Here is a 19,685-nt window from a genome sequence, read left to right as displayed (position 1 = left end):
TGAAGAGATCCCACGTGCCAATCCCATTTTTTCTTAAAATCTGGCACGCTGCTGGCCTCAATTACCTGTAGTGGAAGACTATTCCAGCGATCAACCACCCTTTCGGTGAAGAAATATTTTCTGGTGTCACCATGAAATTTCCCATCCCTGAGCTTCAATGGATGCCCTCTTGTTGCCTACTGGGTCAGAGCAATAGTCCATCTAGCCCAGTATCCTGCTTCCAACAGTGGCTTTGCTAAAATCTAAATACACCACATCTAGCGCATTCCCTCTATCCAATTCTCTGGTCACCCAGTCAAAGAAATTGTTCAGATTTGTCTGAAAAGACCTACCTCTAGGGAATCCATGTTGCTTCTGGTCCTGTGTAATCCACAGGATTCCAGAAACTTCATCATTCTCTGTTGTAAAAGTGTTTCCATTAATTTGCTTACCACACAAGTCAGACTTACCGGCCTATAATTCAATCTTCCCTTTCCACACTACTCAGGATTTTGTAGACATCAATCATATCTCCCCATAGCCAGCTAGGGAGGAGGTGGGACTGCTGGATGAAGGAGACAGGAAGGGAGCGGTGAAGGAGGAGAAGGAAGTCGCGGAAAGACTTAACAAGTTCTTTTCGTCTGTATTTACAAACGAAGACACAACCAACATACCGGAACCTGAGCAATTCTTCAGTGGAAATCAAGCAGAAAAATTAACATCCATGTAAGTGAGCCTTGATGATGTACACAGGCAGATAGAAAAACTTAAAACTGACAAATCCCCGGTTCCGGACGGAATCCATCCAAGGGTTTTGAAGGAATTAAAGGAGGAGATAGCGGAACTACTGCAGCAAATTTGCAACCTATCCCTGAAAACAGGCGTGATCCCGGAGGATTGGAAGATAGCCAACGTCACGCCCATCTTTAAAAAGGTATCAAGAGGTGACCCGGGAAACTACAGACCGGTGAGTCTGACCTCGGTTCCGGGGAAAATGGCGGAAGCACTGATAAAAGAAAACATCGATGAACATTTGGAAAGAAACTGACTTCTGATAACAAGCCAACATGGTTTCTGCAGGGGGAGATCATGCCTAACTAACTTATTGCACTTCTTCGAAGGAATTAACAAACGGATGGACAGAGGAGACCCCATAGACATCATATACCTTGATTTCCAAAAAGCCTTTGACAAGGTGCCTCATGATCATCTACTCCGGAAACTGAAGAACCATGGGGTGGACGGAGACGTACATAGATGGATCAGAAACTGGTTGGCGGGTAGGAAACAGAGGGTAGGAGTAAAGGGCCACTACTCGGACTGGATGAGGGTCACGAGTGGTGTTCCGCAGGGCTCGGTGCTCGGGTCGCTGCTATTTAATATATTCATAAATGATCTAGAAACATGGACGAAGTGTGAGATAATAAAATTTGCGGACGATACAAAACTATTTAGTGGAGCTGGGACTAAAGAGGAATGCGAAGAATTGCAAAGGGACTTGAACAAACTAGGGGAATGGGCGGCGAGATGGCAGATGAAGTTCAACGTTGAGAAATGTAAAGTATTGCATGTGGGAAGCAGAAACCCGAGGTACAACTATACGATGGAAGGGATGTTATTGAATGAGAGTACCCAAGAAAGGGACTTGGGGGTAATGGTGGACATGACAATGAAGCCGACGGCACAGTGCGCAGCAGCCGCTAAGAAAGCAAATAGAATGCTAGATATAATCAAGAAGGGTATTACAACTAGGATGAAAGAAGTTATCCTGCCATTGTATCGGGCGATGGTGTGCCCGCATCTGGAATACTGCGTCCAATATTGGTCACCATACCTTAAGAAGGATATGGCGTTACTCGAGAGGGTTCAGAGGAGAGCGACACGCCTGATAAAAGGGATGGAAAACCTCTCATACGCTGAGAGATTGGAGAAACTGGGTCTCTTTTCCCTGGAGAAGAGGAGACTTAGAGGGGATATGATAGAAACTTTTAAGATCATGAAGGGCATAGAGAGAGTAGAGAGGGACAGATTCTTCAAACTTTCGAAAATAAAAGAACAAGAGGGCATTCGGAAAAGTTGAAAGGGGACAGATTCAAAACGAATGCTAGGAAGTTCTTCTTTACCCAACGAGTGGTGGACACCTGGAATGCGCTTCCAGAGGGCGTAATAGGGTAGAGTACAGTACTGGGGTTTAAGAAAGGATTGGACAATTTCCTGCTGGAAAAGGGGATAGAAGGGTATAAATAGAGGATTACTGCACAGGTCCTGAACCTGTTGGGCCGCTGCGTGAGCGGACTGCTGGGCATGATGGACCTCAGGTCTGACCCAGCAGAGGCATTGCTTATGTTCTTATGTCTCTTTTCTGAGCTGAAGAGCCCAATCCTCTTTAGTCTTTCCTCATATGAGAGGAGTTCCATCCCCTTTATCATCTTGGTTACTCTTTGTTTTTCTAATTTTGCTATTAGGGGCATTTTCAAAACACCAAGATGTCCATAAAATGGCATAAATCAGTATTTGGATGTTTTTCTCACCAAAATGTCCAAGTGGCGATTTTTAAAGCTGATTTTCTGGACTTCTTTCTAGGCTTCTTAGCCGCTATACATCCAAAATTCAAGCAGGCACGATGGAGGCGTGTTATGGGTGGGCTTACCACTAGGATATCTTGCAGTGATAATCAAACTTTTTCCAAGACATCCAGGATGGAATTTAGAAATACGGAGCTAGACCTGTTTTAAAAGCATCTAAGTGCCAAAGAGGTACCTATACTAACCAGATGACCACTAGAGATATTAAATAATGACCTCCTTCACTCCCCCAGTGGTCACAGAACCTCTCCCATCCCACAAAGATCTGAATGAAAGAGTAGATACCTATTTCTAGAACAGCAGCAACTGGTATGGGAAAACCTAGTAGAGCATCACACATGTGTCTTAAGTAGCCTGGTGGGTGGGTTTGTGGACCATAGAGAGGAGGACCCAGACCCATAGCGTAGCTGGTTTTAAGAAAGGTTTGGACACTTTCTTGGAGGAAAAGTCCATAGTCTGTTATTGAGAAAGACATGGGGAAAGCCACTGCTTGCATGGAATGTTGCTACTCTTTGGGTTTTGGCAAGGTACTAGGGACCTAGATTGACCATCATGAGGACCGGCTACTGTGGTTGATGGACCATTGGGTCTGACCCAGTAAGATTATTTTATTTATTTATTTAAAAATGTACATACTGCTGTAAACCAAAGCAGTGTACAAGCAACAAACAAAGCAGAAACATCTAACACATCACTTATTATTACAAACAGATTCTAAAAATAAAACAATCTCATGATTCACATAAATGCAGACACAAACAAAAATGTTTTCAATAATTTCTTTAAAACATCTCTTGGCTTACACAGATGTAATTGCTCATTTAAGGCTTCCAGAATTTCACACTAGCAACAGAGAACATCGATATCCCAAGTCTTTAGATAGACCAGAACTGAACACAATACTCAAGGTGAGGTCACACCATGGAGCAATCCAAAAGTATTATAATATGCTTGGTCTTATTTTCCATTCCTATCCCAATAATTCCTACCTTCCTGCTTGCTTTTTAGGCCACCGCCACAGATTGGGTGGAAGGTTTCAGTATATTGTCTACAGTGACACCCAGATTTTTTTCTTGGGTGCTGACACCCCAAAGGTGGACCCTAGTATCTGATTAAATCATGCTGAGTATGTTGGGGTTTGAGTAGCATTTAAACTAGCAATGAGGAAGAACTTAGGAATCTTGGTAACAAGGCTGCCAAGCTTTTTTAACACAAGAATTGCCATACTGGGACAGACTGAAGGTCCATCAAGCCCAGGATCCTGTTTCCAACAGTGGCCAACCCAGGTCCCAAGTACCAGGTAGAAACCCAAAGAGTAGCAACATTCCAGAGCTGAGATTGTGATGTCATAATGCTTCATTCCACCAATGCCTAAGAGCCAACCTCAGCAGTGATGTCACAATGGCTCGATTGTCCTATACCTGGCTCACATAAGAACATAAGAGTTGCCTTACTGGGACAGACTGAAGGTCCATCAAGCCCAGTATCCTATTTACAACAGTGGCCAACTAAGATCCCAAGTACCTAGCTAGATCTCAAGTAGTAAAACAGATTCTATGCTGCTTATCCTAGGAATAAAATAATGACCCGAAAAAATAAAATAAAAACGCAATGTACACAGATCATCATTTCTAGCCTGCCATAGAACTGAGTTCCTTCCCTTCCCTGTGAGAGAAACCAGGGATTTGGGATGCAGGAGGAAATGCAAATTGTAAGATATTTAAAGGATCCTGTTTAGCACATACAGAGCTAGGAATTTTTTTAAACCACGTTTAGAATATTTCGTTCTGCTAAAGACCTTATCACCTCACTGTCAACTCCTCCAAAGCTGAAAAACCATTCTGCTCCACATGAACACATCAACACACTGGCACACACACAGAATCACATACACACACACACATGTGCAGACCCACACACAGACAGACAAAAACAAATACATACACATCTAGACATGTACACATATACAGATAGCAGGTAGACAATGTCTCTTTTAAAGCGAAACGCCAAACGGGGGTGAGCTAAAGAGTATCAGAGGAGAGGGAGCAGCTGAAACCCTGGAGACACGTCAAGCAATGGGATCCATAGCTCGCTTGTTGCACTGCCAGAGAAAGAGCCGCCCCCTCTGCTGACTCTCACATCTTCCCACCACTGTTCATCCATTCATAGTGAGATCCATCACTTGGCAGTCAAAGCACGCTCGGAAACCTCCTATAAGGTAAAATGACATGAAGGATTCCCTAATCACAGCCCTCCGTCCCTGGAATACTAATAGGCGCTCTGACAGACGCAGATGGATGCCCCTAATTCTCATTAGTCCCTCTTCTCTATTCCCCATTCACCCCTCCCTTACTCTTCTCTGCAGAACATCTGCATTCAGACCTGGTACAGATGCTCAAATCACTGGATATCAGTATACGAAGATATAATATAGGAATGGGCTCTGAAACCAGCTCCCAATTGCTATCAAAGCCATCATCTGGACCTTCCTAGCACAGAATCCGTCTGCAAGACTCTGAAGGACTGCATGTTGTGAAGGGACAGTCAGATTTCACAAGACCCCAGACCACAGTGCAGATGAGAAAGAGAACCTGCAAGGGTGCACTGGCCCAAGAACAGTGTGGCAGTCAGAGAGAGACCCTCACAGTAGTTTTCTGCTGAGAGAACACTATGCTGGTAGGTGACATTGTCTAGAACAGTGTGATAATAAGACACATATTCTAGAACAGTTCTACAGGTGTATACTAGTGAGACAAGCTCCAGAACTGTAGGCTTATGAGAGAATCAGATTCTATAGTATTTTGCTGTTGAGAGAGAAGTTCTAGAGTAGTTTTCCAGTGAGACAGACTCTAAACTAGTATGCTCATGTGACAGGTTCTAGAACAATGTGTTATTCAGACTTTAGGTCAGTATGCTCTCAAAAGATCTGTGATAGTTTGCTCAGGAGAGAGTCTGCAGCAGTCTGCTATTGAGAAGGGCTCTGGAACAGTGTGTTCATGAGAGAGGCTCTAGAACAGTATGCTAGTGATACAGATTCTATCAAAATAAGACTGGCTGTTGAGCAGTGTGTTAGTGCAACAAGCTCTAGAACAGTATGTTCACGAGAGAGACATGGTGTCAAAAAGTGTGCTAGCGAAACAAACTCTAGAGCAATTTGCTGGTGAGACTGAAAAGGGCACCGATGAGACATTATGTAGAACAGTATGTTTGTGAGAAAGACAACCTATACAGCAGTGGGCTATTGAGAGTGGCTCTAGAACTGTGTGCATCCCCAACAAACAGACTGATGCTCTGTTGCAGTGGGGTTGAGTGATGGGGTAGGTTTCTTCTTCTCCCACCTGCTCTTGTGTCTGCCTAGTTACAATATCTCTTTTCTGGGTCCATCCCCAACTCCCTCTTGTCTATATGTTAAGATGAAATGCATCACCATAGCACAGTACAGTAGTGCTAAAGAAAGCCCTCTATGGAACCAAGCTAGGAATTATCTCTGCAACTCTGTGGTGATGAGTGGGGAGGGTGACAGTCAACCCAGAGAGGACCCAGAATGCAGGCGATGTCCCAGTGGCTTCTGGTCCAGAACTTCATCACTACCTCTACAGAGACGTGGTGGGAAGCAGCTGGCAGCCAGCCTCTGACCCTGCTATATGTGAGACAGAATCCGAGCACGCAGCTCGTTCACAGCTGTCACGATTGCTGTTGTTCTGTTATAACACTGAGATTCTCCCCTCAGCTATCTATCACATCTTTCAAACAGCCCGGCTAATGTTTCAGCCAGCATGAGCTCATGCATCCTTTTCTGAGGGGGTGAAGCAGAGAGTCTGGGGCCCAGAAAACTCCTATAAAGTAGGGCAGTGATTTCTGCCTTCCTCCTCTTCAGACCCTGCAACGTTGCAAAGTTTGCAATTTCTTTTCAGTCACAGAATTTGGAAATCAAAAGTGCACACATTCCCCCTAATTCTAGAAAGATGTGTTCCCCAATTTGCACCCACAAGTTATAGAGTGAGGTCAGTTGCACAGAGAAATTAATTTAATAATGAGCTGATAATTGATATTAAGGAGCAATAACAGGGTACAAGGTAGTTGGTACTGATTGGCATGCTACACATGTAACTGCCTTAAGAACATACCAGTCAGACCAGTAGCCCGTCTTCAAGATGGCCAATGCCATCACTAGTACCTGGCCAAAACCTAAAGAGTAGCAACATTACATGCTACTGATCCAGGTCAAGCAGTGGCTTCCCCCATGTCTTTCTCAATAACAGACTATGTGCATCGACCTTTTGAGAATTTTCTTAATTGTTTCCATGTTTGGACAGAGTAAGGGAAAATTACCTGTAGAGATCTGGCATTGCCCTGATCCCTCTGTCCTGGGGGCATCTCTGCTCAACGTGCCTCTTATTTCTCAAATTGAATGGGAGGGGGGGGGATTACACTGTTTTACCCACAGTGTGTGCGTTTGCATGGGGAGGGGGGGATATGACGACAGGATGTCTGTGTGAAAAGTCCTGAAAGGTGCCAGTTTTAAAGAGGCATTGGATTCAAAAAAGAAAACTCCCAGAGTCACAGCGAATCACACAAAATGCATTGTTCAAGAAGAAGAAAGCTGAAACCCCATAAAGCAGTCCAAGGACCAAAAGCATGCAACCCTCACCTCAGAACAGCAGAAAGGAGCTTAATTTCATTGAATAAGTACATTTTCAGGCACAGGGCAGTAAGCCACCTGTATCATCACTGGTTTGAAAAAAAAACTCCGTACAAATATATAAATATACTTTCATTTCATTTCATTCATATCAAAAGAATTTTTCATTTTAAAGTTCACTTAGTCTCGTGTATCATAAAATGTGTATATTTATATATTTGCACGGAGTTTTTTTTCAAACCAGTGATGATACAGGCAGCTTAGGGTACTTGTGTAGTCCCGGCTGCCTGTCTATGAGGTTTGTTTTTCTCTGTTTTTTTATTTATTATTATATTTTTTGTGTGTCCGTGATCTTTTTGATGTGGTATGAATGAGACCCTTCTACTAAACTCAATATACAATACGTTTTGGATTTTTACAAACACAGCTTCCACATTTCCTCTTCAAATGCAAGGTGCAGCATCTGTCCATTTCAGAAACTGGAAATGAATGGCAGGGACTGAGTTCTGTCCCCCAACCCCCTCCGACAATGGCTGAGACTTGCCCCTACCCCATCACCCTCTCACTACTGCTAGCAAACATTTCCAGCTCTGAACAGACACAGACAATAGGGACAGTCCCTGATCAGTGGAGCTTACAGTCCAGCTAAGATATGCAAACAAGCTCCACCTCCTTATTCTATATCTTTAGTGCTGAAATGTACACGCAGACGTCTGCTATGATTACAGAATATGTGAATTGTACACTGAGCACTGTTCTATAAGTGATACAGGCAATGCAGGGGTTTAAGTGTGGGTGGGGCATGGGAAGGACTTGTGCAGGGCTCCCACTTATATGCATATCTTCAAGGATATTATACGTTACATGCTAAAGTGCCTCATTCAGGTCCCCACATTTATACCTGCTATTGTCATGAGATAAGCATTCGCACTGAAATAAAGGGGCACACATTCTGATTTATTCTAGAATCTGGGAGCTGTGGAATTTGTGCTCAGTGTACTGCGTCTCAACACCTAATTTTGAGCCTCAGGGCTGGATATTCAGTCGGCATCTCTCAGCGCTTTGCTGACCGCCACAGGCGTTATGCCTGGAAATTTAGTACTCGGCCATGTCTGGGCTTCAGCGTTGAATTTCCATGTTTGTGGGCCTGGCTAACATATATTCAGTTATGTGTGATATTCAGGACTGACATTTAGGTGGTCTCATTTATGCAGTGACCTTGGCCGATTAAGGGCTGAATTTCGATACATAACTGGCCAGAGAGTGGTAGAAAACTGGAACGCTCTTCCGGAGTCTGTTATAGGGGAAAACACCCTCCAGGGATTCAAGACAAAGTTGGATAAGTACGCAGGTGAGGCTGGACTCATTTAGAGCATTGGTCTTTGAACTGGAGGCTGGGCACGATGGACCACTGGTCTGACCCGGCGGCAGCAATTCTTATGTTCTTACGCCAACTTCTCCCCAAAACACCACGTTTTTAGTTTGATGCTAGCCAATTATTTTCAGCAGCATTAACCATTTCAGGTGATTCTACATTCCTGCTGTGGATCGAGAGCACTGCGTTTGTACTGTGTATGCTGTGCTCGATGACATCATAGGTTTTGCACCACTAACGGCCTTACTAAATAAGTTTAGTTTAGTTTATTTGCTTATAGTCCAGTTTTTCCAAAGCAGAGTACAACAAAACATTCACAGCCCATAAAATACATGAAACATATAACGAATACAATCTTAAATCTTCTCCACCCTAACAACTTGATACAGCAATGTCACAATTTCGTCCATAACATTCCATTATTCTTCTGGATATTTCACATGATAAAATAAATACCACTTCAATATATTTTTAAATGTAAAAGTATTCTCTTGCTTTCTGATATAAGATGGAAGTTTATTCCATTCCTTGGGGCCAGAACAGGAAATAACCCCTGATCGCACTCTTTACACGTCGGAATTGCCAAATCATTGTGAGTGGCAGAGCGTAATTTCGGGCGCCAGCCCTTTTACACTCAGTAACTCAATAGCAATAATTTTGTATTTAATCTGGTAGTAGCCAGTAAACATGCTCACATTTCTGCAGTCTAAACAAGGCCTTAATTATTGAATTCTGGGCCACTTGCAATGATTGCAATACTGATGAAGGTACACCAAGCAGTACAATATTACAATAATCAACTGTTGATAGAATAAGGGTAGTGATTGCATAGCGTTTTTCTTGTAGTCACATTTGAAAAGTTCGTAGCAAAATTGTGATGCTATATTTATCCACATGTTCATACCATGAGAGGACAAAATTTTTTTTATGAGATTTTGTTGACCTTGTGTATCAGGAGTAGGGTTGAGATTTAGAAGTCATTGGACACCTGATGCAGACTTTTGGCCGAAACATAGGCCATGCCAGATCATTCAGATTGAAGGATCCTAAGTTCTCTTGTTCTTTTTGTTGTATTTTCTATGCTACAGTGATTTTATATCCCTTTCATTTTGTCATTGTTAACCAGCCAAGAGCTAATTCTGGCCAGTTAAATCACTTAGCTTGAATATCAATCCTGAGACAGACAGGATCGGAAAGACAGGGGTTTAGATTTAAAATCCATTGATAGAGCAAGCCTCAGCTGACTAAACATTATTAAGATCATAGGTGTCGACATTTCCAAATGACTGGGGAGCCAAACACAGTACAAATTAACCCTTTCTGGACACAATGGATGAGTATTCTCAATACTGGGGGTACTCTACATTCACTGCACTCTAAGGGGTGGCTCCAGTGATTAACATGCAAGAAAAGAAAACTTTCAACAGAGAATAGTGAAAGTAACTCACCCTGTGAGGACCACGACAAAATCCATCACATTCCAGCCGTTGCGCAGATAGGATCCTTTGTGAAACACAAATCCTAATGCAATGATTTTAATTCCAGCCTCAAAACAAAAGATTCCAATGAAATAGGGTTCAGTGTCATCCTGAAAGGACAGAGAAAGATGTCAGCACTTGTCCCAAAAGCTCAGACCAAAACATCCTCAAAAGACAACATGATTCCAATTTCTCTGGAAGGAAAGAGGCAGAGGTTTCTCACTTCCCTGGGAAAGAACAGCCAACTCAGCTCAGGAGTGATATTCACCTGCTAGTCACCCTGTCGCTGCTCTGTTACCTCATAAGAAGCCATGTGGTGAAAGAGGTGGCTTCAAGTGCCCTTCCCTTAAAGTTCAGTCGAACATTGCCCCTGATGAGGATTTAGTACTGGCAGGGCACTGATACAGAGACTTCCCTCATTCCTGGCTGGTCCCAATGTGTTGTTTGGTTAATGATATAAATGAGTGAGAAGTAGTTAGGGTCAATGCCACCTCTGTCTCTCTGACCATCTGGTTCTCTGGCCGCAAAGATCGCCCCTGACAGAAGGACCAAGAGAGAAAGCTGTGACAATGAATTATGATGCTGCCAATATGATTTGTAACAGGTCATCAGCCCCTGCCCCCCAGGGGTACTGGCTCTAGACCGCTGCAAGACTTTTACTGTTATTATGATCTTTAGGATCTAAGTACAGCACAGTAAAGCCCCAAAACAATCCCTGGGTGTGTGCTGTGCAGTCCTCCTGGCTGGGGTTACAAGCGTGGGTGGGAGGTGGAATACTATAGAAAAAGGGCTCCAACATTTAAATGCTGAATACAGTTTGCACTTTAATTAAGTCTTCTAGTCCGCCAATCAGTGACGTGCAGAATACAGCTGTGTACAATATTTAAAACCAAAGGAGGAAAAGAACGCCAATAAAAATCGGACAGACTTCAATCGTGCCAAGGAGGTTGGGGGAAAGGCAATAAAGAAATTATAGGGGGGTGAAGAGAGGGGTAGGAGGCGGCTTGCAATTGCTGCTCAGAAAGAGGGAAATTATGGGAGGGAAAAGGGAGAAAGTAGGGGGAAAGTTTAGGGCAGAGTGCTAGTGTTGGGGCTGGTGGATGATAAGCAAAAGTTGTTTTAGGTCAAAACCTGATTAAAAAGCCAGGTTTTGTGCTCTGCCTTGAAACTTTTGCGAAGGGGGAGAAGGTTGCTGGAGCAAGGCAGCAGAATGCTCTAGGTTCAAGTTGTAAGTGTAACACACACATCCATGTATGCCAAAATTCTGCCTAAACGCTATTCTGGGGTAAATATTCAGCTAGCAGTGGTGAGTTTTTAGCCTCTGCTGGCTTTCTGCTTCAATATTCAGGGCACCAGCATTCAATATCGGGCATGTTTGGACGGCCAGAGCTTTTCCACTTCAGGCCAATATGCAGCCCTTAATTGGATAGGAGAACCCAGACAAATATAGGGCTGTGCTTTATGTGATTTGATTTGTCCAGGGCTCTTATGCAAAAGCACAGATCCCACCCTGACTCCACTTCCAGTTGGCAATGGGGTAGAGGCCATGTTCACTGGCTAGGATGGTGGCTGGAGTTTTCTGGAGCACACAGTCGCATGGATAAATTAAAAGGCTCATTTAAAAAAAATGTCTAAGAGACATCCAACCATATCCCTTTTCCCCTCTTCAAATCGTTTTGCTTCTATACTGTTCACAGGTTAACATCCTTTACACAGTAAGCAATGGCTTGCACAAACGGATGTAATTACGCAATGTAGGGCTGGAAGCGTATGCATCAGTTCTGCACTTGGCGAACATATTTACACCTAAATTATAGGCGTGTTTTGGAACTGTTAGAGAATAGGGTTCTAGACCCAGTCTGGTTCAGTTCAACCCCCAAATTGCATAAAACCATGTTTGAGACACCTGCATGCAAGATCTAGCAGACTGTGCAATACCTGGCAGGCATGAGGACAAAGCTACTTGGAAAGAGGTAGCTAGGGAGGGAGAGAATTTGTCCCTGTCCCCATCACTGCAGATAACAGCGGGAAACCATCCTGCATCATTCTTTAGTGTCTATCTCAACCACAGTCCTTCTACACCAACGTTCTTCAAAGTAAGGCTCGAGGGTCAGTGGCTGGAAACCATTCATACTCTGATTCTTCCCTCTCTCCTTAAAGAATGACTTGGGGATGGTTTCCCACAGTTAACCGTGGGGACAGGGACAGATTCTGTCCCTGTGTCATTCTCTAGGAGTACCTTCACCTGATCCCTAGTCTAGAAGTGGGATTTGGACAGCTCTCTGAGCTCCCCAGTGTCATCACTTCCTGCCTCATGACCCTCCAAAGATGGCAGCTGCTTTGAATCAATTCAAGACACTCACTGGGACATGTCCATCTTCAAAATCCTGTCACATGTAGACTCGGAGCCGCACATCACACCCAGATCAGCTTTCACCTTGTGACCAGTTTTGTCTGGGCATAAAACGCCAATCAGAACTCAACATTGAGGACATGACATGGGTCAGTGGAAGCTCTTGCAGTTACTAAGTTATCTGGGAGATAAGGAAAGAAAACACTCACCAGTCGCTCGGACATGGGGGTCTTGTCTCCTTCAGGCAGATGCTGTTCCAGAGCGAGAACGATGCAGTTTGCAATGATAGTGGCTAAAATCATGTATTCAAAAGGAGTACAGAAGCATTAAGGAAAAGCCAGCTGTCATTAACAATGTGTGGACACGTGTGCTCAGATTACCAAGTCTTAGAACATTTCTGCAGCTCTGTCTTCAGGCTGGGAGTAGTTACACTGGAACTATGATCCTAAATCTTCAGAACAGAATCCAGAAGACAGTCTTTTGTCTAAAGTTTTCCATTCTGAGATCTGGATTCTGGAGTTTGTGGGGAGCTTCAATTTCTCTCTTCTGGTAGCCAAACAGCTTTATTTGTGCTGGACCAGCTGATCCAGTTCTGCTTCTACCCACAGAATTCATAGAACTATGTTAAGACTTTCTTTAGAAAAGCAGAAATTAAAGGGTCAATATTCAACACTGCCATCAGCCTGTGATTTAAAAACCAGCCAAAAACATTTAAATCTATCCATATATTCAAGACCATAACTTAGATGGCGGGCTGAACCAAATATAAATGGACAGCAGTAACTGCTGCTCACACAGCTGTCTGGAGAGTGGTTGAACATTGCCAACCATCTACAGAGTTAGCTAGAATGTTCAAATTCCACCCTGTGGCACCATCACAGTCTGTAAAATTTAGCAGCGGTGCTATCTAGATAATTCCAAGACAGTCTACAAGAATTTTCAGTGATACTATCCAGCCAGAACTGGGGCAGTCTGTTGGAAATGTCGGTGTCGTTGACATTGGTGATTAGGGCATTCATCTGTACACTAGTTACTGCTCTACAGATAAGTGTTTTTGAACACTGGCCTGTAAGTTTTTCTACTATGGGAATTTTTAGAATCTATTTTAGGATGAAATTCACAAGAACTTTTTATCTGTGGACCCTGAAAAAAGTTACAAAGCGACAGCCCTCGCATGCTTTCCCTAATGCACTCCTGGTCATGATGCATCTAGAATCACAAAATAGCGATGTTCCCCATGGAGATGGCTTAACTGCATGGGACAGATTTCTAGAGGCATCTACTCTGAATCACAATTACAAAATTAATCAAATTCAGGCTATCCCACAGCTACCTGGATTGGTAGAATGGAATGTGTTTTAGCCAGGTACTAGTGACCTGGATTGGCCACCGTGAGAATGGGCTACTGGGCTTGATGGACCAATGGGCTGACCCAGTAAGGCTAGTCTTATGTTCTCACCTCAGATTAAATAATGAAAGCTATCCAAAAATCATGGGCACCACAATATGGAAGCCTCTTTATGGCATCTCTATCATAGCTCCCCTCTCCCACCTCTCCTCCAAAGTATACAAATTGAGATCTTTAAGTCTGTGCCTATACGCATTATGATGAAGACCACACACTTTTTTAGTAGCCTTCCTCTGGACCGACTCCATCCTTTTTATATCTTTTTGAAGGTGTGGCCTCCAGAATTGTATACAATATTCTAAATGAGGTCTCACCATACAGGGGCATTAATACCCCCTTTTTACAACTGGCCATATCTCTTCCTGTGTACCCTAGCATCCTTCTAGCTTTTGCTGTCACCTTTTCAACCTGTTTGGCCAACTTAAGATCATCATATACAATCATACCCTACTCTTCTGTCATGCACATAAGTTCTTCACCCTCTAAACAGTATTATTCCTTCGGGTTTTTATAGCCCAAATGCATGACCTTGCATTTCTTAGGATTAAATTTTAGCTGCTAAATTTCAGACTATTCTTCAAGCTACGCTAGGTCTTTCTTCATGTTATTCACACCATCTTGGGTGTCTACTTTATTGCAGATTTTGGTATCATCCACAAAGAGGCAAATCTTACCTGATAGGCCTTCAGCAATATCACTTGTGAAAATGTTAAAAAGAGCAGGCCCAAGAACAGAACCTTGAGGCACACCACTGATAACTTCTCTTTCCTCAGAGCGATCTCCATTGACCACTACCCTTTGTCATCTTCCACTCAACCGGTTCCTGACCCAGCCTGTAACTTTAGGGCCCATCACGAGGGTACTAAATACACCACATCTAGCGCACTCCCTCTATCCAATTCTCTGGTAACCCAGTCAAAGAAATTGATCAGATTTGTCTGACAAGACCTATGTCTAGTGAATCCATGTTGCCTCCGGTCCTGTAATCCACAGGATTCCAGAAACTTCACTATTCTGTGTTTGCATACCACAGATGTCCAGCAGTTTTTCCATTCGAAAAAGGCCATTTTTCTACCTCCAACTTTGGACATTCAGCTGGAAATGTCCAAGCTGGACTTAGGCATTTTTTAAAATGCCCCTCTAAAGCTTTTAACACTTGCGTTGTGAGGTCAAAGAGCATTATTGTTATAAGCTAATCACGGCTCTTAACACTTGTCCTGTCTGCCCAAAGAAATTATGTTTTTAACTGATTATAATGTATTTACAAAAGTGATCAAAACACATCTCTTTCAGAAGTATGTGTTTCCAGAGCATGTTTAATATCTTGTTTGATCATACTGCATGTGGGTTTATGTGAGGGATATTTTCAGTACTTTGATTGACAATGCTAATCTGGTAGATGTTATGATCATTAATCTGAATGAATGGTAATGATATATGTGTTTGTTATTTCTTTAGTCTAGATTATTAAATTGTATTTTTGCTCAGTTACTGATCTAGCCTCTTTTTCCTCTAATCTACTTTGAACTTGTGTACTCTTCCTTTGAAATTTGCTACAGCACCTGCTTTTTTGGTTTGGGCAGGTTTCCTATTTACAATGGCACATGGAGGTTTGAAAATACAATCTGTGTGAGTTATTTACTGCAAGTGCTTGTGTTGCGAGACCCTATGAAATACAGTCAATGTTCAAAAAGCTACCTCAAGCATGCAAATTGTGATTTACCTACACAACTGGCTTTAAAAAGTGCACAGGGTTTTGGTAGAGCTGGAAAGGGAAGTTTCTTCTTAAGAGTCAGGAGGTACAGGCTCTGATTTTTGTGCTTTCTCACTTATTGCCAGGATTTCCAACTGCTCATAAGCTCAGTCAAACCACACAAATGATTCTAATATTTAAAGACTCACTTTGATTATTGGTAACTAGAAAACTTGATAACACTCATTGAATAAGCTTTGAGAAATAAAATTAGTCATCCCAGTACATCAATTATCTGGCTCCCTGAGCCCTGTTCCGCATGATAATAGCTGAATCTTCTAGTATAGCACTGAATAATATTATTCCACTTATATCTGTGACTAAAATTTCATCTTATCTCTAATACCAGTGATCTAGGTCCAGCTGACACACTTCCACCCTTCTTTAGATATGACAAGAGATCCCCAAAATTCCCATACTTCTGACATTCAACCATTTTTCAACAGCCAGGAGACATTCTCTCACACTACATCTGTATCTTTCATAATAATTTGGATTCATATTAGTGATTTACAATTAAATAGGAGCTCAATGATGGCAGGAATCCACCTCCAGAGTGAAAGATCCATTTGAATTTTTTTTTTTAAATCTCAAGACTACACCACAGTTTCTGAGGCTATGAAGAAAGCTGCCAGAGAGAAGCAGCAGTTCAGGGTGCCTGAGGAGAAATGCAGCTTGAGCATGCTCCCTGATCAGTGGTGATCAATGCAGCCCTTCCTGACCACTGATTGCTTTGTGAGGAAAAGACTGAATCAGCAGGATGCAAAAGCCATCTCATACTGAGGAAGTTCAAGTGGAGACGGAAGCTGAGAGAAGGAGGTTTCAGAAGCACAGCACTGGATTGGTTTGTAATTTTGCCTTTTAATAGTAAAGAGTAGATTAAAAGGAAACTTCTTTCGGACTGCAGAAATCTCAAAGCAAAGCATCCCAGAGGAACTAAGAGATTGCATGATTCAGCACCAACTGCTATTATTTAGCTAGGTGAAAGCTCTCCCCAATTTTGTCCTTGGAGCTTTGCTTCAAGACCAAAGATAAGGAGAAGGTCTCTTGCCTGTCTAATATTCAGGAATCTGTGCAACCAGATACCAAGTTTGCTTCTCCTTCAGTCCTGTGTAATGACAATCATCCCCAGGTCCCTCCCAAAATCTCTTCAGAGTAAAGAAAAATGTTTGGTTTGGATTTAGACAGCAACTGATGGCATCTCAGATCTGCTGTGAGACCTAAAAGAAGAGTATATGATTCATACAGGAAAATATTGAATACTTTCAGGAATTTCACAAAGCATGACTAGAGCATCACAAAAAATAGTATGTCCTACTGTTTAATAAGAGGACAGAGTCTGCAGCAAAACTTTGTGATACAGTTTCCTCCCAGACCCACTACTTCCCTCAGCCAGCATCAGGAGCATCAGAGGTTCCAGCACCCATCCTACATGTTTGAAAGGGATGGACACAGGAAACGGATACCTGTGCTCTCTTTGTCTGATATTATTCTCATCTCAGCCTATTTTGGCAAAGGTGAAATGTAAGATTTGAGTCTGGAGCTGAGGACAACCCTTAAGCTTTTTAGGTAAGACTGAGGAGTTGCCCAATACATCTAAATGTGTTTGGGGATGGAAGGGGTATTAATGTCTTGCTACCTGACCCTAATTAGACCAAAAGGATTAAATATCCCATTACAAAACACAGCAGTGTTCTGCATAGTTTTGAACCTTTTTAGTGAGGCTTCTGAAGGAAATAAAAAGGGTTTAGACTTAGTTATCTTAAAAGAGAAAGCATAGAGCCGTTATAAGGCTCCTGGATCAAGAGAAAAAGCTTTCAAGAGACAACCTTATACTTAAACAGGAAAAACAAGCAGAGGCATGGGCCATGCAAACAGCTCACCTCATTTTAGCACCATGGCTAGCTCCTTCTGAGCAACTGTGTTCAGCCACAAAAACCTAGTGCTGTACTTCAAGTGTTTCAATATCACACTGCTAGCCTGGTGCTGAGCCTCCTTCCCAGCCAGGGTGTCCAATCACCAAAAACAGTGTCTTAACTTCACCAGCCTCTGCCTCCAGTCTTCAAAACTGGTACTGCAGTGCCTTAACTTCAGAACCATGCCAAGCTCCTTCCACCAAAACTTCGCAATACAGAAGGGTAACCTATCCTCAAATATCTAATTAAACCCAGGAGCTTCCAACTGACAGCATGGAAAAATGAACCAGTCAAAATGGCATATGATAGAAATGTATCCAAGCAGAATATGTGAAATGGCAGGAGGATTTTAGGAGACTGGGGAATTGGGTGTCTTAATGGCTGATTACATTGAATGCAGGCAAGTACAAGAGATGAACATGGAGAAAATAATCCTAATGCTTAAAAACATAAGATGCAAACCATACAGGCAAGAGGAAAACAGCAACACAAACTAGACTAGTGTTTCCCATCATTCCTATTAGTGCTCTGAGGCAGGCAACACACTGAAACATGAGCCTTGTTGGGCTCTTTGAATAAAATCTACTTCCCCTGATTTCTGGGCTTCATATTTTTTTTGTTGCATCTGAGACCCATTGTGCTTTTCTTTTTGGTAAGAATAAAAGATGGACAAGGCTAGGTTAGACGTGAGGTCCATCCGCTGACAGTGGCCAGAGAGGGGATATGATAATTATATGAAACCATGAGCAGGTGGTAGCGGCTGTGGTTATTTATTCTTCAAACTGTATCATATACTAACAGGCAATGGATGTAAAAGAAACTGGAAGTGGGGGGAGGGGGCTCTCCTCAATGAATGTTCAGGCTGTGGATTTTGTTGCCAGAGAATAAAACCAAAGACTGTTATTAAGCCCTGCCCCAAAAATGCTCAAGATGTGTTATGTTTAAAAACCAATAAAACAAGTCAATAACTAAAAATAATTATTAAAACAGAATGTAACATACAAGACATAAGCACAAAAAGGAGTCAAATGTATACTTTAGAGGAAAGGTGGGAGAGGGGAGATATGATAGAGATGTTTAAATACCTACATGGCGTAAATGTGCATGAGTCAAGTCTCTTTCATTTGAATGGAAGCACTGGAATGAGAGGGCATAGGATGAAGTTAAATGTTAGCCCGAGAGCGAGTCTCGATGAGTGCGAGTAACACGGGGCCGGAAGGCCCTCGTGTCAACCCGTCGAGATTAGCTCTCGATTGGCAGGGAGGAGGGGCAAGGCGAAGGGAGGGGAATTGGGATTGGAGTAAGTGCAGCCCCACTGCGATTGGGAGTTGGGGCAGCATGCGGGGTGGGGTTTTGTATTTATAGCGGGCAGCCACTGAGGTCATGTCTCTTCCGGTCCTCAACAGTGGTTTTTCCCACCCTTTGAGCTGTGGTTGGTTCCCGGGTTGAAGCTCAAGAGTCACAGGTGGGGTTAGAGCTACCAAAAGCCGGGGCTCATCTGGAGATGAGCAGCAGAAGGGCAGCTGGTTCAGAAGCGGGTCCCAGGTGGCTGGTGACTCAATCAAAGGGGCAGGGCAGCACCTGCCACCCCCCCCCAGACCTTTGCTGAGAGGGGTGGGGTCACAGGGCCAAAAAGCTGTTTTTGTTACTGTGTGGTAGCTTGATGGTTATATAATTTTTTATTTGTTGTTATAATAAACAGAGCTGCAACTTGAATTTTTCCAAACTGTTGTTGCATGATTTATTTAAGGGTATATATGGTAGGGGACTTTGGGGTGAGTGGGGTGGAATAGGTGGGGGGGAGGAGACCGATGGGCCTTTCCAGATCCAGCAGTTAGAGTTGATAGGCTCAGGAGTAATCTAAGGAAATGCTTTTTTTGCAGAAAGGGTGGTAGATGTGTGGAACAGTCTCCTGGTAGAGGTGGTAGAGACAGAAACTGTGTCTGATTTCAAGAAAGTGTGGGATAGGCACGTGGGATCTGTTAGAAAGAGGAAGAGATAATGGTTATTGCAGATGGGCAGACTGGATGGACCATTTGGCCTTTATCTGTCATCATGTTTCTATGTTTCTAAATCATGATCACAAGGGCTTACCAAAATCAACAGGGGATGCTGAGTGGGATAAAATGACTTTTACTACCTTACTAAAGGTGAAGAAATTATCTAGCATCTTGGCTTCCTCAGGCCCATAATAAA

The 19,685-nt window shown here is 42.9% G+C and overlaps 1 protein-coding gene across 3 annotated transcripts in view; it reads right to left on the bottom strand.

The window, feature by feature from the left end:
• Positions 1-19,685, bottom strand: part of CACNA1A (calcium voltage-gated channel subunit alpha1 A) — a 134,752-nt gene that overhangs the window by 102,908 nt on the left and 12,159 nt on the right. For all 3 annotated transcript variants that reach the window (XR_004537250.1, XM_033924194.1, XM_033924195.1), the window contains exons 2-3: positions 12,622-12,727; positions 10,030-10,169 (exon numbers count right to left, since the gene is read on the bottom strand). Coding sequence is in view for 2 of the 3 variants with exons in the window: in XM_033924194.1 (XP_033780085.1) it covers positions 10,030-10,169; positions 12,622-12,727 (246 nt within the window). In the remaining variant the exon portion in view is untranslated. The remainder of the gene's footprint in view (positions 1-10,029; positions 10,170-12,621; positions 12,728-19,685) is intronic.

Source organism: Geotrypetes seraphini, chromosome 16, assembly GCF_902459505.1.
Source record: "Geotrypetes seraphini chromosome 16, aGeoSer1.1, whole genome shotgun sequence".
In the NCBI taxonomy this organism is placed as follows: Eukaryota; Metazoa; Chordata; class Amphibia; order Gymnophiona; family Dermophiidae; genus Geotrypetes; species Geotrypetes seraphini.
This window is presented reverse-complemented; position numbering and strand designations above follow the sequence as displayed.